Here is a 23,445-nt window from a genome sequence, read left to right as displayed (position 1 = left end):
TGCTGATTACAAACAGAATAAAACAATAACGCTAAATTACAGAAAACCCCTTGTCAAAATCCGATTTTTCACTTTCTCCTCTTTGTCATTTAAAAACCTATACTTTGCCCCCTTGTAAAATGAAAAATGTTCACAGACGTTACAATGTGAACTGTGAAGATAAAATGACCATTTTATCCCTCACTATTTTGCCCTTTATCATGTTCACAGGAGAGATGGCTGAGGATATTTTTGACATAAAAATATATATAATAATATTTTATAAATGGAACCCTAACGACTTACTAACGGCAAGGGATGAAGTGAACATTTTTTATTTTACAAGGAGACAAAGTGTAGGTTTTTAAATAACATGGGAGGAAAGTAAAAAATCGGGTTTTGATAGGGGGGTTTTATGTAATTTAGCCAAACAATAATGAACAAGATATATTATTTCAATTATTTTTGTATAAGTTAGAATAAAAAAAGGACTAAAAATAATCTATCTTTAATATATGAATATGTCTTGCAAATCAAACAATCACTTGAAACAAAACTAATTTATTCGAAATAGGAGATCTAGCAATACAACATTATAAGTCTATTTAAGAAATAGGAGATCTAGCAATACAACATTATAAGTCTATTTATTTTTGACATGTTTCATTTACCTCTTAAATAGTCGTCCAAGTGATAACTACTATACTAATTAAAAGAAGAGACTGTAAAGTTACACAAAAAAAGTTGTTGTAAAGAACAAAAACATAGTAAATATACTTTATATCAGTGTAGAGCTAAGGCACACAATATCAGTATTATTGAAGCAAAAACATTACTGTCTTATTCTCTTAGAACACCACTGTATCAGTATGCAAAAAAAATTCATATAAAAATGTTATTAACAACTAAGACAATTAATTTAATGCCATCAATGGCTACAAAAATAAAACAGTTTTGAGAACCTTGCAATTGCTTCTTCATAAGTATAATGTAGCTGTTGTCATAAAAAAAATGTCGATCAACAACAACCAAACAATACCTTCATTGTCGCCCACATGAATATTTGAAACCCCAGCTTCATCATTGGCTGTCTAAATTGAAACTGCATGATCATTGACACTCTCATTTTGTCTAATATACTAGAAGAAAGAAAAAAACATATATTAAAACAAACAAATATATTACTAACATATTTTTAAAACAAGCAAATATATTACTAATATATTTTTAAAAAATATATATTACTAACATATTTTTTACTATCGTTTTGTCTAATATACTAGAAGAAACAAAAAACATATGTTAAAACGACTTGATCTAGGATACTTTTACAAGTATCATCTCCATTTTGCTATCACGTTTTTAGCCATTGGATCTACTTTTTGATTACAAATAGCCCTTGGATCAAACATTATTCCACCTATCACCACCTACCACCACCTACCCTCATCATTTCAACCTCACATCTCTCAATTCAAGGGCTAAAAACACACAAGTATCACTCGGGTGATACTTATAAAAGTATTCTAGCTCTACTCAATTAAAACAAGCAAATATATTACTAACATATTTTTTAAAACAAAATACTATATGATTTGTACCTTACGATATTACTAATATATTTTTTAGAACAAAATACTATATAGTTTATACTTTTAGGTGGGTGGCAATTGTCTTATCCGATATGCAAAAATAGTCATGAAAATTGCGTAGAAATTTTCAATATTTTTGGAAGTGGCATCTCTTTATGATATATTAATAACCGTAATAAACAAATAAAATTCTCTTAACTCGAAATATATCTATAACTGTAACAAATAAAGAAAAATTCTCTTTAACTCTCATACACATATACTAGAATATTAAGTACATTCTTTTAGAACTTCGTGTGCATAATTAAAGATGTTCTTCAGATTTTCATTTCAATCACTCTTCTGTTTTAAATGTTGTTCACCGAATAGTTAATTTTTCGGTAAAGACAATTTTTTTATTATAAGATATAGCATCATAATTTTATCGTTGTCAAAAAAAAATTATGATAATCCAAACTTAGAGACCTGCCATAAAATTCACTGCTGGGGGCCATTGTCAAGACTGAACCATTTCAAAATAAAAAAAAATTAATAAGTGTGATTGAAATAATTTGATTTTAAAAAATATAAAAGATACTTACAAAACATTGCGGAGTTTGCACACAAAATGCAACATATTTGTACAAGTTCGGTCCATTTCAGATCATTCACTATTTCTGAGAATATTATACAATGTATTGGAGTTTTCACATGTTGTATTATTTTTTTAGAGAAATATAGCACGCTATCTGCTTCATTTATTAAATAAATTTAGCTATATAAAGTGAGGCAGCCAACGCCTCGAGAGGCAACAAAAAAACAACGAAGAAAGAGAAAAAAAAAAAAAAAAAAGAGAAGTGTACAGACGAAAAGACGAAAACAAGCGTCAAAGAAAAGGAGCAACAAACATCATCATCGCCCAACTCTACAGAAATTGCAAGGCCCACTCTTTCATTAGTACTTCGACACGTTGGGCAATAGAGATAGCGTTCATTGGTAATTTTCGAAAAATCACGTTGTTTCATTAGTACTTTGCACGTTGTATTATTAATACTTCCAAAGCAAGTAGAACACTCCTTCAGATCACCACAAGAATAAAGGATAAAAAAAATTGCTATACAAAAACAAAGAAAAACAATAATGAATAAGATATATTATGTTAATTAACTATTTTATAATTCAAAATAAAGTGTGGACTATAGATAGCCTAATCTTAAATGTTTGACGGTATCTTGCAAATCAAACAATCTTTTAAAACAAACTATTTTTTTGAAAATAGAAAATCTAGCTATACAACATTATAAAGATCTAAAACCCCTAAATAACAAAGAATGTAATAATATTAAAAGTTTCCTAGCAAAAATCAGATTGAACAACTATTAAAAATTAGAAAACCCACTAGAATAAATAATCAAATAATAAATGATGAAAAAAAATATTGTACAAAAACAAAGTAAAACAATAATGAACAATCTATATTACTTCTGTTGATAGTCCTCAAACTCAAATAAAAATTTGAACTACAAATAACCTAATCATATTTGAATACATCTTACAAATCAAACAATCATTTAAAACATAGCAGATCTAGCTATACAACATTATAAGACTCTAAAAATCCTAAATAATAAAGAATGAAAGTAATCTTAAAAGTACCGACCAAAAATCATATAGAACCCCTCTTAGAAATAGAAAACCGTTTACGGGAAATAAATTTCTGGATTCGTTGAAGAGAAAAGGATATGAACCAAAAAATCTATAAGGCCCCGTTTGGATACCTCTAAAAACGTAGCATAGTTAAACTATGCTACGCCGGTAGGAAAATAATCCTATGAAGCGTTTGGACGAAAAAAAATAACGTAATTTTTGAAGTATAGTTATACTATACTCCAAAAAAATGGAATAAACTTACAATCCAGTTTAACCAAAGGAAAAAAAATTTCACCATTTTGGGCTCCAAAAAATGTATCAATTTCTAAATTTTAAATTTCAACATAAAATTTTAAATTTCAAATTTTAAAATTTTAGAAATTTAATTGTTATAAATACTGTGGAATTGTATGATATGTATCCAAACAGGTTAAAAATAAAACTGTGAAATTTTTTTGTAGTTATAGGATTTCGTATTTCATTTAGACCAAAATCATATAATAAAAATTTCACAGACTTTTTTAACTATGCATCCAAACAGGGCGTAAATCATAGATTGGCACGGCCAGGCCAAGGGTCCAAATATCTGGCCCAGCCTGGCACGGCCCAAATTTCTGGCCGACTCAGCCACAAGCCTGTTTCAGTCTGAAAATTTTAAATATTTTCTATCCGAAAACGGATGATATCAAATACGGCCGCAAACGCGGTTGTATATCATCCGATCCATTTTCACCCCTAACAAAACCACTAGAAGAAAGTATAGCTCATATTCTGAGAATTTTTCAGTCGCTTACTTCCTTCCAATCTATCAGGTGCAACCTAACGGGACATTCTCACAGACGAAGAGAATTCTTGTAGAGCTTGAAAAGGTACATAATGAGAAAGAAGCTGTTGTAAAGGAACAGAATATTGAAAACTCTTCATATTATTACAAAGCTTAGGTGCACAGCAACACCACTATATCAATATCCAGAAAATTCGACAGATAAATGTCATCAACATCCAAGACAATTAATTTGATGTTATCAACGAGTACAAGAAGAAAAAAAAAAAAGTAGCTTTGCCACCATCAATTACTACTAAGCTCTTGGCTAACATTATTGCTGGCTTCGAATCGAGGACCTTGCAATTGTCTCTTCACAAGTGCAGTATAGATGCCATTTTGGCTGAGTAGTTCATCATGCGTACCCCTCTCCACTATCTGACCATCAGATACAACAGCCACACTATCTGCACTCTTCACAGTCGAAAGCCTGTGTGCTATCACCAGAACAGTTCTTCCTTTCATTAGGGAATCCATCGCATCCTGTAGCACAATAAGCACCTTTTTTTAGTGCAAAGTTTCATAAGAACAATGCGAACAGGCCTTCAATGAATCATGTATGTAACTAATATGATTACTTGAGTAGCTTGGATTAGATTAAAAAAGTATATTGTATATTACCTACGATTGTACTGTTTATTTCACTTCTTTGTTTAAACTAAAATTCTTAAATTAATCTACGTGTGAACTTAGTGTTCAGTTTTGCTTATTAATTTGCACTAGCAACTTGCTTAACAAGGAAAGCAAACAAAAATATTCTGTATGTTTTTCAGGTAATTGTTGACAAAAGCCATAGACATAGGGTTTGCAGACAAACTGACAATAGCCAAGAAAAATAATCTCTGAGAGCATTTCACCATAGAACTTGAGGATTATACCTGGACCAGATACTCGCTTTCAGCATCCAGAGCACTAGTAGCCTCGTCCAAGAGAAGAATGCACGGGTTCATTAGCAAAGCTCTCGCGATCGCTATTCGTTGTTTCTGTCCACCAGATAGTCTAATCCCTCTTTCCCCAACGATAGTTTTGTACTGATCGGGAAAACTAGATATAAATTCGTGGGCATTTGCCATTTTCTGTATATAAGATCTATGGTTAGCATTTGGTACGGGTAATTGAATAGTAGCACGTGCAATTACTTACTGCAGCATTCTCAATAGAATCAATGCTAGCACTGCCGTCTAATCCGTAAGCGATATTCTCTTCAATAGAGCAGTTAAACAGGACAGGCTCCTGGCTCACTATGCTGACCTGTGAATTTATGCAACCCTCAATAGAAGGAAACTTTCTTTTAAGGTCATAATAAAACATTTTGTACGATATAATTCTTCAATTTTACAATTAATATTCTAAATTTTCCAAATTCATCCATGGAACTAGTAATAATAAGACGAACACGGCAATATCATTGTCTCCAAATACAAATACCGCATAGATTACCTGTCTGTGGAGAAACTTGTGTGATATTTCAACCAACTGAACTCCATTTAGCAATATCTTTCCCTTGAGAGGATCATAAAATCGTTCGATCAAATTTGCTACAGTAGTCTGCAGAAAGCATATGGTATGAGACAAAATGATTCCACAAAAGTCAAATAGATGATGAAAAAGTTTTCTCTATAAAAAAGATTAAAATAAAACAATAGTTTGTGTCATGAACTCAAATCAAGTAGTAACTTACTTTTCCGCCACCACTTGGCCCAACAAGTGCAACTTTTGAACCAGGACTCAATTTTAATGTAATTCCCTGAAACTTACAACATCTTATTAGAGAACAGACACTTTTTAGATATGCACTGTACCATCACTAACTAAAAGCTAACACATTGCTCGTGATTATTCAGTATTCTTGAGATCAATACTAAACTGACACAACTATTAGATCATCTGAAAAGACATTGCCAAAAAGGAAAAACAGAGTAAGTTGATAGTATAGCAGTACTAAATATTTCTACAAAGAGTTAAAAAAAAAGAAAAAATAAATAAATAGAGAATTTATATTGCACCATTTTCAATGCATTATCCAACAACAACTACCTTAAGAACCATATGAGAAGGGCGAGAAGGATAAGCAAACCAGACGTCATCCAGCTCAACATCTCCATCATGGTCACTACTGGCAAAGCCACAGAAACTCAAATAAGACAATTATTAGCTACGAGACAAAATAGATATTAGTCCCACCAAAAAAATAAAGAGTAATATATGAGAACCAACATTGTTGGACTCTGATCTCCATTATTTGGCATGGAGGAAATGCGGTCTAGAAGTTGGAATACTCTCCTGCTTGCACCCGAAGCTTTCATGACGGTCGTATATAATCCCGATAAGGCCGAAACTGAAGAACCAACTGCAGGGGGCAAGATCTAGACTATAGAATCAGTCCAAACAGAAGTATTATAACATAGAGATATTCACAATTTCACACTACATACATAGCTTACAAATTGTCTATCATCATATCTGTTACCGCTTACAAATTGCCTATCATCATATTTGTTTGCTTAACTATATCCCTTTGTGCGTACAGAAATAACCCCATTTGAGGAAACCTTTTTATAATAGAAAAACAACTTTGCATAAATTGAGGACTCCTGAAATTGAAGTAGGATATTCTTCTAAGAAACTGTACTTTTGTTTTTCGGGAAGTATGTATTAAAATTTGGACTTTACATAGGAATATGTATAAACATAGATGATTTTGCAGGATATGCATGTAAAAGACCCTAGAATTTATGTTAAGAATTGTAATCTCCACTGACAGAGCTTCGTTCATGAAAACTTACAAAGGCCATACATGAATATATAGTAATGTGGATATAACCATAGAGGTAAAGCCATCAAGCAGTACCTGTAAGGCTGTAGAGAATGAATGAAGTGAGAGCACCAGTTGTCATAGAGCCAGTGATGGTTAAGTTAGCACCATAAATCAGCACAATAACAACTGATAATGTTGATGCTGCATTTATACCTCCAGAAAAGAGACCAACAACTTTCTACAGAATAATTAAATTTTAAAACACTTTCAGCTCAAAGAGAGCATAATATTGAAAATATAGTAAAGCCCTATAAGAAAACTCACAGCTTGCTTGAGTCCAAGCTTTAGTGTTTCATCTACTTTTTCAGAGTAGCGTGAGATTTCATGCTCTTCTTGCGCAAAGGACCTAACCGTGCGAATGGCTCCAAAAGATTCCTGAATGAGTTCAACAAAAGTATTGTGATTACGTCTATACGAACTGCCCCAAATTTCAGATGTCATTGAATGAAATGGAGCACCAAAATAAAATATGACGGGATTAAACTACAAGATTTGAGAAGCTTATAATCTGTGATTCTGTATAGTCCATATCACGGCTCATTACCTATCAGACTATCGTCATAATTAATATGATTTCTTCTTTTATTCTACTCACATCAAAAATTAAGAAAACTCAAATTTAAACACTGAAGTTTGACCTTCATTTCAATTTCATCCTCTCATTTTTCAAATATAGCTTCTTAAAATAGAAACTTTGGATTAAAGGAAATAGGGATCAAACTTCAGGGATTACATCGTCAAAATCTAAACAAAGAGGATGAAAATGTTATGGAAGCCAAACTTCAGGTAGTAAATTGTTGCATTCAAAACTTTGAGAACGAAATTCAAGTTCTGGTTAAGATTTCAAGGACTAAACTAGTAATTAACCCATCTAAAAAACCATGGCTTGAAGAGACCTCAGCAATTGATGCCGCTACAGCTGCTGCAGCTTGAGTTTGATGTGAAAGTTCACGGAGATAGCGCCCAAACTTACGTACCGCAACTGATATAACAGGCACAATAACAAGTGCCAACACTGTCGAAAGACGAAAGCATTAGATTCATCTAGAAAACAAAGCCTGTACTTTTTTTTAACAAATTGCAGATACTTCTGAAAGAAAAATATGAAAATACTATGTTCCTTGCAAGAAATGAAGGTTGTGGATACAAGAAAGTACAGGGAAAACAGGTAAAGGAGCCTTAAAATGCAATATTTGAACTCGCAAGTTACAAACAGCCCGTGATTTTCAAGTGTAGTTTGCACTTACATGTTAATTTCCATGATGTCACAAACATGAAACCGAGACCAATAATCGTAGTAGTGATATTACGCAATGCTTCTGACAAGTTGGTGGTTGCAGCATTTTTTATGATTTGAGTATCTTCAGAAAGTCTACTTAGGAGCTCTCCGGTCCTAGTCACGTCAAAAAATGCTATTTCCTAACAAATAGGTCAAAAATAGCATGATAAAGACATACAACTCTGTGTAGCGCTAGCAAAGCTTCAACTTCATACTAAAAGATCAGCAGCATACCTGATTAATAAGATGACTAAACAAGTCTTTCCTCAGACGAGCAACTACTCTTTCACTAGCAGAATTGAACAGCCATGCCCGCAGCGCAGTGCAGATTGAACTGAAGCAATGATAAAATAAATATAATCTTCAGATTCATCACAATATAAGGCTGCATTCAGCATATTTATTGAAAGAAATTGAGTACAATCAAGCATAACATGACTTAATCATTACATTCCTGAACATTTACAAATTTCAAACGTCTAAGAAGATTGAAAGAACTAAAAGCAGCAATATAGTCACTCTATCAATCAAAAATTAGAAAGCTGAAAATGCATCATAAATTCTCCAAACCAATTAAAAATTTTATTAGCTTATGTCTAAATTTAGTTTCTAGGGGTTTTATTAAGCACTGTGACTAAATCCTTAAGACATTTTGCTTATCATCATGAGATAAGCTTTTTCCCCTCAAAAGTGAGTCAGCTATAAAACAGAGCTCCAAATTGAGGAAGTTGACTGAAAAAATGAGCAAATTTTACTACCGATAGTCAACTTCTTGCCAGTTACCTGCGAATTGGCACAGATACCTTCTATATAGACTCATGGTACATGATTCATAAGGCACAAGAGAAAGCTTCCAAGACAACGTTGATGTTTGTGTTTAGATTCTCATAATTCACATGATGTTTCCAACCGAGCAGACTTGATTGCTGACAAAAAATTTTTTTGTAGAACCGTAGACAATAGCGTAGATACAATTGAACATGAATGTGTCTATCAATGATGCTTGGTGATTAAAAATAGATAGAGAATATGATCAAATGGAGTGACATAAGGCTTTTGTACAGATCTACTAAACAATCAGTAAGATTAGTATTTTCTCGACTTTGAAGGCTCGATTTACAAGATAACAACCTCCACACATAGAGAAATGAAATGATCAATTTTCTTGGCATTGTAATGTATGTATGAAGTAGCATATAGAATCAATGAGAAAAACATAATTTTTTCTAAAATCCTGATACACATAATATAGTACAATGAATAGAAAATAACCAAAAAACAGAGTGTGTGGTATGCGACACAAACCAACACGAAAATCAAAAGTGCAAAAACGTTTCTGTAGTTCATACCCGACTACAACGATTATCACAATTTCCAATATGGTGTTCTTCACAGCATTTAAAGCTGCAGCTTGTTCTTCAGGTTCTCGGGCATCTCTTGACACAATGTCTATTATCTTCCCACCATATTTAGGCTGCAGTTGAGATTAAAACCGACGAGCAATGAAGATTGCTTTGCTCTTTAGTATGAAACATAGAATATGGAACTTTTAATTGAATGACATAATAAATGTATTAGAAATCATTTCAAGCTCCGCCATCTAGAACTTGCTGCTGCTGCTTGTTATTTTACTGGAAATCATGTCTATGTCAATTTCAAGCTGTGTGTCAATTAGGCAGTAGACAGCTTCTAGATCTTACATGCTGGTCAGTTTCATTTTCCTACTGATGGTATTTCTAGATTATAGTTCTTACTCCTTCGCACACAAATGGAAAGTGCATATGTTAAAGCTGCAAAATTAGTAATGTTTCAACTTTCAACGACAGACAAGTTGTCAAAACCAATAAGGATTGTCGCATTGACTTGTGATTATATCAGTAGGACTGCTTATCTAAAGAAATATATAAAACACATGAATACACACATGCTACCCCAAATACAGTTAGAAGAAGAGTAATCCCAAGTTACTCATAACTTATGCTAAGAAGTACAATTCAATGATCCAAAAAAGACTTTGCACTTGCAAATTTATCATAGAGAACAACCATCGGTATTTGGGGGAGAAAAACTAAAAAGTGGATCGTTCCTCGATCATTCTACTCTTGATTTTATGAAATTGATAATTGCTTGCTACATGCCATATATTGGCTAGAAATCTTGGTAATCTAGATCGCCTGTTTTCCTCTCCGTAATGACCCAGCAACTGCAGATGCCGACATAAAACTTGAACATATATTGTGATTTCTCTTTGCTCGGGAAATCAAAATACAAACCGAAAAGCAATCAAACAAATAAAAGTGCATGAAAACAAGTAAGAAAAGAACACCTACAATTAGAATGTTCTTTTTCTTTTCTCTTTTTTTTTTTTTTTTCAAGAGAGAGAGAGAAAGAGAGAGAGAAATACCTACAATTAGAATGTTGCTGAGAGAAGCTATCAATAATGCTATGGTGGCCAGAGCCAGCTTCCCTGCATCAGGTTTTGCCTGCAAGCAAAAAACTCAACTCCACAAATAAATACATACATACATACATACATACATACATACATGATACATACCCTCAACTACTAAAGAAGAGCAGAGAGAGCACAAACATACCAACCGCAGAACTCTACAGAATCCAACATTCCCCGGCTGAGGTTTACAGTGACAGTAGCAGAGTCAGCAACAATATTCCATTGCCTTCTTCGAGATCCGACGACGGGCGGCTCGATTCCTGTGATGCAACTGCTATTAGCTACAGCTACAATACACAGACTCTCTCTTCGACGAGGTAGAATTTATAAGCGAGCTAAACCGTTTAAATACGAAAGTTTCGTTCTAATCCTCTCGGTGAGTTTAAACTGAAGCAATACGAGAGTGTCCCAGATACTTCCGCTATAATAGTTAACCATATTGCATCTCATAGCACAATCCTTCAGCATGTAATCAAACCCAAAAAAAAAAAAAAAAGACATGGATTTTAAATCTTTTGTTCCTTCTGATTTCAGTAAATTCCTCAAAAACCTTTTATCAAATGTCATCAATATAATGATTTGTGTGCTCATTTGAGAAAAGAATATAAGTGCGCACGTGAATTAAACATGGTCCAAAGAATAAGTCTTATTTAGGCACAAATTTTAACATAAGTAGATGAAAAAAAGAAAATAATATATATGTATTTACGGGATAAATGAGAGCATGGGAATATACATATACAAATACATACCTCATGATTGTTGAGCAGTAGAGGGGCCCGATTGCCTGTGGTGGCTGTTGTGATCCTCATATTTCTCCCCATTTCGATGTCAACTCCCTCTCTCTCTCTCTCTGTTTCCTCTACTTACCCAACGACAGAGGTTAGATAGAATGCGACAAAAAACTGGGCGGCGAGAGAGAGGTAGAGCGTGGAGGAGTGGGTGGACTCATTAGTCATTGCGGATGTCGGTGAAAATTGATAGAGATCGCCTAACCTATTGGTTATGTTTTTTTTTTTTTTTTTCTCTTTTTTATTTTCTTTTAGAGATAGGTTGCACGCTAGCTATTTGATTCGTTTATTTTATTTAGAACTAAATTTAGCTTTTGAACTTGGATCTCGGATATTAACCATCCAGCTCTTTGTCACTTGCTCTAGAAATGATCGATACCTATTGATTATGTTGAAATGGATCCTTCAACATTATTTTTTTTATAAGTCTTTAAAATTTTTTGAATTTGAAAATAAGAAATCCTGCTAAATGTAATAACTCTATCAGCGACAGATAAATGTTAATTATTTGAAATATAAATTATTTGATTTGCCAGAATTAAAAATTTAAGGAGGGGTATTACAATGTGGCACATATTATTTATATATTTTTTAATCGAGTTTAAGTATTATATCCCTCACTCTTTTGACGGACCAGACTATTGGAGATCTCCACGCACAGAATAATTAAGGTGTGAGATTTATATTTAATTTTGGATATATGGACAGTATTGACCAGAATATCTAAGTGCGTGTGTATTTGGTTGGGAAAGAGAATATTGCGTGTGTTGGATGCCACCTCCTCGAGTGCATGAAGCATTTGGACTACATGTTTGTCGTTGCAACATCAGAATTCCAATATTCTTGGGATCAGTCCAAAACTCTTCTTAACACTTAAAATTAACGATTATAAAAGTGGCCTCTTTACAACCAATAACAACCAGTAACGTATATCACATTTAACGAAATTAATCCTCAATTTGAATGTCTCATCATTAAAAAATTTTGATAGCATAAAAATTTCTGAGGCTCTCCCCCCACCCCCTCTCTCTCTCTCTCTCTCTCTCTCTCTCTCTCTATATATATATATAATGGGAAGTTGTTTTTCTGCCACATTCAAACAATAAATTATATATATACGGGGCCGTGCTGGGTGTGTCGGCCCAAGAAGGCCCAGCAGGGCCATATAGGTAGAAAGGTTATGAAATTTGGTCCACAGAAAAGTCGATATATCGAAAATCATATTTAATAGTATCGATCATCGATTATGATGCCCCGTGCTTTGAAAGTATTAAAAATTGGCGGTAGCATTCACTAGCTCAAAAGAGACTCTCGTATGGACAAAAACCACCATCAATAAAGTACAACTCTAATTCTGCCTTTAGAATATCTCACTCCCTTCCAACCTGCTAGCAATTAATGTGCACCCTTACAGAAAAATTCTCACACAACAAGCGAATTCTCAGTGACAGAAACTGATTGATGGATACAAAAAGAAATAATCGCAGTGGCTTTGCCAACAATCAACTACTACGTAGCTCATCGGCTTCAACTCGGGGTCCTTGCAGTTGTCTCTTTACAAGGGCAGTATAGATGCCATTTCGGCTGAGTAGTTCGTCATGGGTGCCCCTCTCTACTATCTGGCCATCGGAGACAACTTCTACACTATCCGCACTCTTCACGGTCGAAAGCCTGTGCGCTATCACGAGAACTGTCCTTCCTTTCATTAGAGATTCCATCGCATCCTGCAGAAATATTAAATGGTTGCTTTAACTTTGAAAGAACAAGTAGATGATCTCCGCGAAAGTACATTAGAAGTGATTTGCTTGAACAAGATCAAAGAAGCATAGAGTCTATGATTTTTTTTTTTTTTGGGTGAGAATAATAGTCTATGATTTTAGTGTATGTTTAGTTTATGTTCTGCTCCTCCTTTTTGGGGTATATTCAAGTTCTACGCTATTAAAGGCGATAAGGAATGAATTTTTCTTTTGTTTTTTTCTGGCTATTTGTAAACTCGACCATTTCTGTTAAGAAATTGAAGAGTTGATTTTTCCATTAATGGGCCCTACAAACAACCTAACAATAACCAGATTTTAAGATTACCTTTAAGTGCTTTTGAGAATATAGAACTTTAGGGAAAACAAAAGAAAAAAAGCTGTAAACAATGCCAAAGAAGCACTTAAGTTCCTGGCAAAACAAAATGAAAGGCAAATGATAAATTATACCTGGACCAGATACTCGCTTTCAGCATCCAAGGCACTCGTAGCCTCGTCCAAAAGAAGAACACAAGGATTCATCAATAAAGCTCTTGCGATAGCTATGCGCTGTTTCTGTCCACCAGAAAGTCTTATCCCTCGCTCTCCAACGACGGTTTTATATTTCTCAGGGAATTTAGATACAAATTCATGTGCATTTGCCATTTTCTGTATCAAATATTCATAATTAGATATTATATCTTCATCTAAGGTTGCTTCCATCAGCACGCCAATACTTACAGCAACGTTCTCAATTTCAGCAGCACCGGCCTTGCCATTTAATCCATAAGCAATATTCTCTTCAATGGAGCAGTTAAACAGGACAGGTTCTTGGCTTACTATGCTGACCTGAAAAAGCAGGATCAACAGTGCGAGACATCACAAAAAGCCATATCAACACCCCTGGAGGGAACTTTAAACAAATCTTCCCATAATAAACTCATGACCAATGTCTAACACTAGTGAAGCCATCATTTAGATTTAATTTTCTGACATTTAAAAGTGTACTACATATTCTGTGCATAAAACCTATGAAATAACTTGAACAAGACATAGCTCTTATATCAAGATCACGATTAATTGTGTGATAAAACTGATAAAAGTTCGTTCTGAAGCATCTACAAATTTCAGGACGTAAGGCGATGATACCTGTCTGTGGAGATATTGATGTGATATTTCAACCAATGATACTCCATTTAGCAAGATCTTCCCCTTTACAGGGTCATAAAACCGTTCAATCAAATGGGCAATGGTAGTCTGCAGAGAGCATGTATATTAATAATGTAAACTTAGAACTGGAAAAGACCAAAAACAATCTTTTCTGACTAATGAGGGGAAGAATCGATAGCTGTGTTTTGACAAGTACCAAATTACTTTTCCGCCACCACTTGGCCCAACAAGTGCAACTTTCGAACCCGGACTCAACTTTAATGTAATACCCTGCAATAGAATGGCATCTTGTTAGAGATACTGGCAGTGTTCAGATATTCACTGTAACTTCACTAATAGAGAGCCAAAATTGAAAGCAGATACAGTCTGTTGGAATATTTGGATTGAGCGCAAATTTTTTTTTTTTTTCTTCTATTGAAAAGAAAAAAGAATACAAAGAAGACAACCTCAGAGCCCCAGACAAGTGACCAGTAAAAGATATTCATGTAGTTAAGAAAATAACACATCTTAATTTGAACATCGTACCAATTAAAAGAAAAAAAGATTAAGTAAATAGAGACTTCCATTACGCATTAGGACATTATTTAACGACAGTCACCTCAAGAACCATGTGAGCTGGGCGAGAAGGATACGCAAACCACACGTCGTCCAGCTCAACCTCTCCGTTATGGCCACTACCAGCACGAGCCAACACAATAAACGGTGAGAATGTTTATCAGCTATTAGACTGCTTGACCCACCGAGAATATAAGTGAACAACGGGTAACCCACATAGATGGACATTTATCTCCGGGTTTTGGCATAGAGAAAACACGATCTAGAAATTGAAAAACTCTCCTGCTTGCCCCTGAAGCCTTCATGATTGTCGTGTACAATCCAAATAAGGAAGATATTGAGGAAGCAACTGCAGGATATGATTGGCAGATAAAAGAATCATTACTCAAAAAAAGTAGTAAAGGATTTATCAAGATTAACTAAATGTGACCATTGAGGTTTCATTTATGGACATTTTTATAGACGCCGAAAATGATGAGCAACAATCACATGCTGGGCCCTCGTATGGAGAAGGGTTAAAAGTGAATTAGTCCCAAACTTTGATCCTGATTTCAATAGATTCTCAGATTTTGAATTGTGATACAGTGGTAGAGATAAGGCATTCAAAGCAGTACCTTGAAGGCTGTAAAGGATGAAGGATGTAAGAACACCAGTTGTCATATAGCCTTTAATGGCTAAATAAGCTCCATATATCACTACACAGACCACTGGCAATGTAAATGCTGCATCCATACCTCCGGAGTAGAGACCAACAATTTTCTGCACAGGAAGAGTAAATTGAGAATAAAAATTTTAACATAGTATGACATCCATAAGAGAACACTTTAGCAGGCAAGGCCCACAGCTTGCTTAAGCCCAAGTTTCAATGTGTCATCAACTTTCTCGGAGTAGCATGAGATTTGATGTTCCTCTTGCGCAAAGGACCTAACCGTGCGTATGGCTCCAAACGATTCCTGCATGAGTATTCAATATACAATTGTGGTTTAGTGTGTTAAGAGACGCCGAAAGGGAAGGTACATATAGTCACGATGGTAATCGCATATAAAAATCAAAGTGGGATCTGAAGTACATATATCGGAGTAGTTCTCAATCTGTAACCAAAGATTTTGCAACTACCAAATATATAATCTCAACTCAGTGTAATGTGGAGATATGGTCGAAAAAAATGCTAGAAACTGAGGCTGTCTGGAATGTAGAACCTACATAGTGCACATTTAAAAAGAACTACTGCTCATTTATAAAAGAAAACCTCAGCTATTGATGCCGCTACAGCTGCTGCAGCTTGAGTCTGATGTGAGAGTTCACGGAGATAGCGCCCAAACATACGCACACCAACTGCTATAGCAGGTACAACAACAAGTACCAACACTGTTGAAGGAGAAATTATTAAAATTTTGCAGATAAAATTGAAAATTTCAGCAGTTTCTTCATGAAATTATATCTCCGAATGGGCCCAGATTCATGTTCAAGATCAAATATAAACACAGCCCAATTATATCTTTGAATGGGCCCAAGTTTATGTCCAACACCAAATATAAACCCAGCCCAATTATATCTCCGCATGGGCCTAAGTTCATGTCCAAGGCCAAATATAGACCCAGCCTAATTATATCTCCGAATGAGCCCAAGTTCATGTCCAAGACTAAATATAAACCCAACCCAATTATTTAATTCGGATTGATCCAAGCTGAACCCAATCTTTAATTCCAATCCAATCCAAATTTGACAAGCCATATATGAAACCTATACCATAATAACCAAATCAAAGTCCAAACCTAACCTCAAACCCAAGTCATGCACAACCTAATCCAACCTCTTCTCTATACCAAGTCCTTAGAAACAAACTATTTCAACCCAATTCTCTAGCATATAAAACTAGAGTCAAATCACAACCATATTCAAACTCGATCAATTTCTAAATATATGCTTAGAATTGATCAAATCGTCTTTTTTATCTTAGTACATGTGACTAAGGTAAAAATAATAACTTAGATTCTTACTAATCAAATTAAATCGATTGAACTCTAATACATATACTTAAGAGTTCAAACAAATGAAACCAAGTTAGACTCTAATATGTATAATTAGAGTTTAATTTAAATCATTTTTAGCTAATCCTAATACATATATTTAGTATTTAGCCATCCTTCACCTTAGAGTGAACTCAAATATAGTTTGACTCTAATATACATACTTAGAGTTCAATTAAATTAATTAGACTCTAATATGTATAATTAGAGTTAATCTAAATCAAATCGGCTAATTCTAATAGTAGAATACCAAGATCAGTTTCACATAACATACGTTCTCTCAAATAAATAATGCAAGATAAAAGGTAAATTATGACAAAACCAAACCAAAACGCAGAGAAACGACAAAAATCAGAATTCTAAATATGGTCCTAATAATTTCACGCAACAACTTAGTCCTCCATATCTTCGTCCAGAAAGATATCCACTGTATCTGAAACTTCCATTGCTCCGCTACGACCTCGATACTTCATTTGAAAGGGGCACTGCCCTATCATCAATAAGCTGCCGTTACTTACGGGCTTGTTTAGATGCAAGTGTGCTCCAAGATCAATACTATGCATCATCCTATCCAAATCAACTTGCTCCGCAGTCATCACTACAACGCCATCAATAACAAGGAAAAAAAAGAAATAAATTTGAAGATGACGCATCAGCATTCAGCAACTATAAAATCATTTTTAAAAACAATCAAAGAATAGGTGCTTTGCTCACCAACAACGGCGATGTCCGTATTGCGACATATCCAGCGTAACAACTTGTACCCATGCATGTCCGGCAAGTCCAGCTCAGTCAACACGAGATTGATCTTCGCCTTGCCCTTCTGCAGCAAGGAGATGGCCTCCTCCGCCCGGGAACAAGTTGTCACTGAAACGTTAGAAAAAAATCTCTACAGGATTAGGACTCCGACTTGATTCTCATGTAATGTTCAAACAAGCTGAATGGTCTTCGATGATAAAGATACCTCCTTCATATAAATCGATCTGAAGCAGCATTTTCTCGATGACTTTGAGGGAGGTAGGATCACCATCAACAACTAAAACATGTAACTTGTCTAGCTCTGACGCACATTCACTATCATCCAAGATGGAAGTAACGGCGGATTCCGCATGGGACCTTTTTTGCACCAGTGCTTTCACCGCCTCTAAAACATGGTACTCATGCAGTTCCAAGGAGGATTCATCTCTGCCGTCCGAAGTGGCTGCAGAAGTGGGTTCCACATGGGCATCCTTTTGTTGCACCAGCATTTTGACGGCATCTAAAATATGGTACTTATCCAGATCTGAAGAGAATTCATCTCTGTCGCCCGAGTTGGAAGCAGCAGCAGATCCTGAGTGGGGATCCATTTGGAGAGCACCGGCGGATTTTGCCACACCTACTTGCAAGACACAATGCCCAAAGCAGGAGAGATGAATTCAACACCAATTTCTTTCAATTATTTGCCTACCAAATAACAAGATAACAACAGAGGTATGATTATATTATAATTATAAGAAGACAAAAACCGAATAGTTAATGATACAGGAGTTTCATGTTCAACTGCACGATCTGGAAAAAAAAAAAAGAAAAAAGATGGCAACTGTTTTCAGCTTAATCTTAGCTTCTCTCCCTGCATGCAGTTATTCTTTTCATTGTTAAAAAGGATAACTTTTCGCACTCTGTAATTCCTAAAAGGGTTCTCTGGAGGAGATAGTGCAGTTTGCAGCTTAAAAAGTTTTGCCGTTAGATGTAGAAACTATTTACACTATATCAATATATTTGACGACTTGATTTCCTATCATGTTCACCATGTCTAGTATGACCCTGCACTACAGAAACAAACTTTCTTTTATCTGGCCGCAGCAGCAGCAATGTTGCAAGAGTCTAGATTCCAATAGAATCAATTTTATTCATTGCATAACAACAAAAAAGGACATTTATGCAAAATCAAACAATTATATACCACGGGAAATATAAGAATAGAAAATAAGCTAAACTAAACTGAAAGAAAGAAAAACAACAGATATCCAACAATACACCTTCATTGAGACATGTTGTCCAACACATACAGTAGGCAAATATACCATCGTAGTTTTGAATCTACAATATGGAAGTATTTAAGTACAGCTAAAATTTGAGTGCCTAGATAAAAGTTTTGGCTAGTAATCCTATGCAGCACATGATGTTTCTACTCTAATCCGCCAATTGCTCAATCACGATTCGATTTGCTCCTTAGTAAAGAAAAAAGTGAAAACCAAAAATCAGAAACATAATCCAAATACCAATCATAACCCAGCCTTAAAACCCCAAAATTGGTCAATCACAAGTGGATTTGCCCATTAGTAAAGAAAGAGGTTAAAAAAAAAAAAAAAACAAACAAACAAACAAACAAAGCATAACCCAAGCCCCAAAATCATAAACCAACCTTAAACCTGGGATGGGGAATCTCGTTTTTGATCCAAGAAGAACACTGGCGGGATAAAAACCCTAAATTTTCTAAACTATTGATGAAATTAATGGACGAAAACAAAAAAGGGCTTATCCTCCTATTTATAAGGACGAATAGGAATACTATTCTAATTCCAATCAAAATAAATATCTAAAAATAATCCTAAAATAAGAAGAAATTAAGGTAGAGATCCTAATCCAACACCTATGCGTCGAAGAGAACAACCATATCTCAAATCAAGTATAATTGCAAACCTCAAGGCGAAAACAATGGAGGGTCGCGGGAGAGCACAATTCCGAGAGCGACGGCTATGAAACCCTTTATTTATAGTGGGACCCACTTTATTTTTTTGGAAACCTTCTTGCTTCATTTGGTTCGGGTATAAGCGAGAACTAGTTATACCGGGGATAAATATAATTATGGATTTTCGTAGGAATAAAAAAAAAAATTTTTGAATAAAAATATGAGTATAAGTTAGAACTAAAAAAATTATGTTTGAATGAAAATATGAGTATAAGGTAGAATAGTTAGTAGTTATAAATAGAAAATAATGATATACCTCTTATAATTGAACTTAAATTTTTAAACTTATAATTTTAAATTAAAAATTTTAACTTTTAAATTTTAAATTTTGAAATTATAATTTAAAATTTTAATTTTAAATATCAAATTTTAAATTTAAGACCAAATTTAAATTTCAAAGATATAAAATATCAAATTTAAAATTTAAAAACTAAAAATATCATATTTAAAATTTAAAATTTAAAAATATCAAATTTAAAATTTAAACTTTAAAATTCATAATTTTAAATTTAAATTTTAAAATTATAAATTTTAAAAATTTAAATTTAAATTTAAAATAAAAATCTCTCTCTGTCCGGTTGGGGATGGGAACAACTACTGTCCGGTTGGGGGTGGGAACAACTTGTTCCCACCCCTTGTTCTATACCTAGGTGGGAACAAGTTATTCCCACCCCTATACCTGGGTGGAAATAACTTGTTCCCACCCATCAATAAAAGTGTTTGGGTATAAGAGGGAGGATGACCTTCTTATCCCCCTCTTGTACCTAATCCAAACACTCTCTTTATTTATAACCTCGCCTGGTTTAGGGGCCTGTGGGACCCACTTTGTTTTTTTTTTTTTTCTCTCTCTCATACACTTTCTTGGGTAGGGAACCCACTTTTGTTTTTCTCTCTCTCTCACTCTCTCTCACATACTTCACAATTTTTTTTTTATTTTTTCACTTTATAATTATTTATAATTTACTAGTAGATTGCACGTCATATATCTAAAAAAATAAAAAAATATTTTTTTCAAAATAATTAAGGTCGAATATGATTGATATGTAATATATAATTTTTAAATAAATTATTAGTGAATATTTATAATTTAATAATTTTTTTATAGTTGCATAATATAGTAAAAAAATTATTGTCCAATTGATCATATAGATAAATTAAATTTTAGATCTCTATATCTGGCCATAAAAAGTTTTCTTATATACTACTTATAAATATAAGGACTGAAAATTTGGTTGTATAGCTGTGGTATCCCTGGTGTACAGCAGGTGAGGCTTGTCGACACGTCGGGAGAGTGTCGGGACAAGTGCAAGTCACGTTGGCACGAAATGGACGCCGAACGGACTAAATGGAGACGCGAGGGCATGAGTTAGCACAGGAATCTGCAAAATGCAGATTTTCTACTTGCTGTACCAGTACAACCATCAATGCGTACCTGTACATCTTGCTGTACCGATACAATATCAGAAGTGTACCAGTACATAGCGCATGTCTCCGCACAGACTGCTCTCAAGTTGCCATTTGTACCGGTACAAATGCCCGTGTACCGGTACACCCGGGGTAAGTGAGGGGTTGTTTGGTCTTTGGCCACCTCGTTGCTTTCGCCCTACCTACTCCCTCTACATAAGTGTAGAGAGGGAGAGAGACAGGGCATTGCTGGTCTTCTTCCCCTCCTTCACTGAGGAGCTCATTTTGCATCAAGTCCCTCCAATTGCATCCAATTTCCTCAATTTGAAGGTAGTGAAGTGCTGATTTTGCAGTTTTTCAGCAGCGACCGTTAGCGTTTCGGCTCGTGTGCGATGTAGGAAGCTCCGTTTTCCACGAAACTTGATTTGCTAGATTGTAGACTTCAAGAGAAATCCGTGGAGCCCAATTTCACTGAATTTGGTGGAGGTTAGTATGGTCGAATGAAGAGTTTTCTGGACTGCTGCCACAGTGAAGCTGATTTTGAGCTTATTTGATGTTCTTCAATGCTATCTTTGGAAGCAGTAGACTTTGGACTTGAGACTCACCCTCTATCATTATTCACTGGATTTGGGACTATCCTCATCTGATTTGGAGATCTTTAGATGAGTTTTGATATTGAAGTTTGGTGAATTTTAAGCTTAAGTGCTGAAATTGTGGAATTGATGGATTTTAATGAATTTTGATGATCAGTTCTTGATTGTGGATCATTGCCGGCTAAGAACAGGTGCGGCTGGTTCCGACAGGGTGTTCCACAGCTGAGTGATCTCCTTGCTACCAAGATTTAGCTTTTGAGGTGGGTGTTTCAACGGTTTTGCTTCTACATGCATGTTAGTCGCCGTGTATGATTGTCGGTTCAGTTCTTGTATATCATGCTAAAATTCATTGATTAGTATGTACTTACATTATATCTGTTGGACTTGGGAACTGACTTAGGAAAAAACCAGCGTTTTGAATCTGTCATATGCTTAAACTATCTGATTTAGCTCTAGGAGTCGTTGTATTTTGTATCGCCGCAGTATCGGCGTGGTGGATACCCAAGGTAGTTTAGATCTCTGTTACGCTCGTGTTGGGATGTCGAGTGTATTTTTATAGTAGTGTTTAGACTGTTCCGGACTGTTGGGGGCTGTCGGGGTTGACGGTAGACCCAGATTTCTATTTTTGGTCTCAGATTGTGCCAAAGGCACGTGGGTTTGGTTTCTAGACCTATTTTGACCTTATCTACTTGACTTTGGCTTGTGAGAGCCTGATTGAGCTCGACAGAGATACGCTTGCATACTCGGTTGGATAGCTCCAACGAATGCTACTCCGGAGGCGGGCGCTGTGATTTTGTATTGGTGTCGTTCGTGCAGGTTGGACTCGCTCTCCACTGACTGCTTAGTGTGGAGGTAGCTGTATACTCGCAACCGGGCGGAACAGGTGTGTTCACAGTCCCATGGACGGATATGTTTATAGTTCTTTTTGAGATTGGGTCTGAGATGACTTTGTTCTACAGATGATTAGATTTAGAGCATGATAGTATAGTGGCATTTAACTGTAGATTTATTCCAGCTTTTCTTACTATTCCTGCTTATTCCTGTAAGCTTAGTGGGTGGACCGATGAGTTTGAAGGCGGTACCCACTGATGATTACTTATTTTTACAGTAGTTCTCACGCCATGTTGTTCCCTTTCGTTTTGCAAAGCCATCATCTTCGGCTGCTGCTACTGCTGATCCTGATCGTAGCAAGGGCATTGCCAGTTAGAGCCCTTCCCAGTTGCTGCTGTTCGAGAGGTTACCAGCTGCAGGTAGTGCTAGTTTTTGAGTTTCTTATACATACTTGTTGTATAGGCGAGCATTTTTGTTACCTGGATGTACGTATGTATATGGAACTTATTCCTGTTTATGCCAATTTTAGTCGAGCAGCTCTATACTACTGGTTGTAGTATTGTATGTATTACAGGTACAGCTATGCTTCGTATACAGAAAAAATTTCTTTGTGTACGGCGAATTTGTCGGCATGCCTGGGGAACGTGTAATCCGGAGTGTGACAGTAGCTAAACTCTCTGTTGATAATGTTATGTGTGTAATTTAATTATATAAGCACTCGTCAAGTTTCAGGAGAAAATGAGTTAGGATGGAGAAATTACACGATCTTTACTAATCATTTAAAGTGAATAGTAACTTCGATTTTTCGGAGAAGCCAATGAATGGAGATGGCTTCTGGTGTGTATTGGACTCCGTTTGTAGTGATCCAATAGCTTGTTTTCAACGGTTCAACTGTCCAGGACCCAATGGCACTGACGGATTTGGATTTTGATGCATGATTTTCGAGAAAAAGAGATTTTATCGAAAAAAGGGTTTTCATTCTTTGCTGTTCTGCATTATAAAACTCCTCATGCTCTGTGCATGTGACCTAGA

The 23,445-nt window shown here is 35.2% G+C and overlaps 3 protein-coding genes and 1 long non-coding RNA gene across 4 annotated transcripts; 1 reads left to right on the top strand and 3 right to left on the bottom strand.

Moving 5' to 3' along the window:
- On the bottom strand, positions 4,095–11,490 carry LOC109715237 (ABC transporter B family member 25). Its single transcript, XM_020240152.1, has 17 exons — positions 11,328–11,490; positions 10,792–10,835; positions 10,718–10,757; positions 10,529–10,603; positions 9,470–9,594; positions 8,355–8,454; positions 8,089–8,260; positions 7,738–7,856; positions 7,106–7,216; positions 6,875–7,019; positions 6,241–6,373; positions 6,061–6,136; positions 5,705–5,770; positions 5,464–5,571; positions 5,167–5,274; positions 4,902–5,099; positions 4,095–4,506 (listed from the first exon to the last, which is right to left on the bottom strand). Exons 1-17 carry the CDS (start codon positions 11,397–11,399, stop codon positions 4,270–4,272), a joined length of 1,929 nt encoding a protein of 642 aa, XP_020095741.1. The 5' UTR covers positions 11,400–11,490; the 3' UTR covers positions 4,095–4,269.
- LOC109715341 (ABC transporter B family member 25-like) lies at positions 12,611–16,256 on the bottom strand (the record flags this gene model as incomplete). The annotated part of the gene is made up of 10 exons (XM_020240310.1): positions 12,611–13,090; positions 13,571–13,768; positions 13,841–13,948; positions 14,249–14,356; positions 14,474–14,539; positions 14,868–14,943; positions 15,041–15,173; positions 15,439–15,583; positions 15,667–15,777; positions 16,074–16,256. Coding segments are annotated over 10 exons (1,350 nt in total), but the record flags the coding sequence as incomplete, so codon positions are not given.
- On the bottom strand, positions 17,085–19,627 carry LOC109715235 (two-component response regulator ARR12-like). The gene is made up of 4 exons (XM_020240147.1): positions 19,487–19,627; positions 17,819–18,229; positions 17,569–17,721; positions 17,085–17,452 (listed from the first exon to the last, which is right to left on the bottom strand). Exons 2-4 carry the CDS (start codon positions 18,198–18,200, stop codon positions 17,247–17,249), a joined length of 741 nt encoding a protein of 246 aa, XP_020095736.1. The 5' UTR covers positions 18,201–18,229; positions 19,487–19,627; the 3' UTR covers positions 17,085–17,246.
- Positions 21,259–23,028, top strand: LOC109715238. The gene is made up of 2 exons (XR_002217555.1): positions 21,259–22,465; positions 22,730–23,028. It is a non-coding gene; the product is annotated as an uncharacterized LOC109715238 (long non-coding RNA).

The sequence above is a fragment of the Ananas comosus genome, linkage group 9, assembly GCF_001540865.1.
Source record: "Ananas comosus cultivar F153 linkage group 9, ASM154086v1, whole genome shotgun sequence".
NCBI classification, from domain to species: domain Eukaryota; kingdom Viridiplantae; phylum Streptophyta; class Magnoliopsida; order Poales; family Bromeliaceae; genus Ananas; species Ananas comosus.
This window is presented reverse-complemented; position numbering and strand designations above follow the sequence as displayed.

What these genes read in the sequence shown, in the direction of transcription:
- LOC109715235 (XM_020240147.1), bottom strand. Translation starts at nt 18,200, where the DNA reads ATGGATCCCCACTCAGGATCTGCTGCTGCTTCCAACTCGGGCGACAGA. An exon ending in GATCGATTTATATGAAGGAG is followed by an intron (nt 17,722 to 17,818) that starts GTATCTTTATCA and finishes CTAACGTTTCAG; the next exon opens with TGACAACTTGTTCCCGGGCG. An exon ending in TACGGACATCGCCGTTGTTG is followed by an intron (nt 17,453 to 17,568) that starts GTGAGCAAAGCA and finishes ATGGCGTTGTAG; the next exon opens with TGATGACTGCGGAGCAAGTT.
- LOC109715237 (XM_020240152.1), bottom strand. Translation starts at nt 11,399, where the DNA reads ATGGGGAGAAATATGAGGATCACAACAGCCACCACAGGCAATCGGGCC. An exon ending in TACTGCTCAACAATCATGAG is followed by an intron (nt 10,836 to 11,327) that starts GTATGTATTTGT and finishes GTTGCATCACAG; the next exon opens with GAATCGAGCCGCCCGTCGTC. An exon ending in ACAAGTTTCTCCACAGACAG is followed by an intron (nt 5,275 to 5,463) that starts GTAATCTATGCG and finishes ATAAATTCACAG; the next exon opens with GTCAGCATAGTGAGCCAGGA.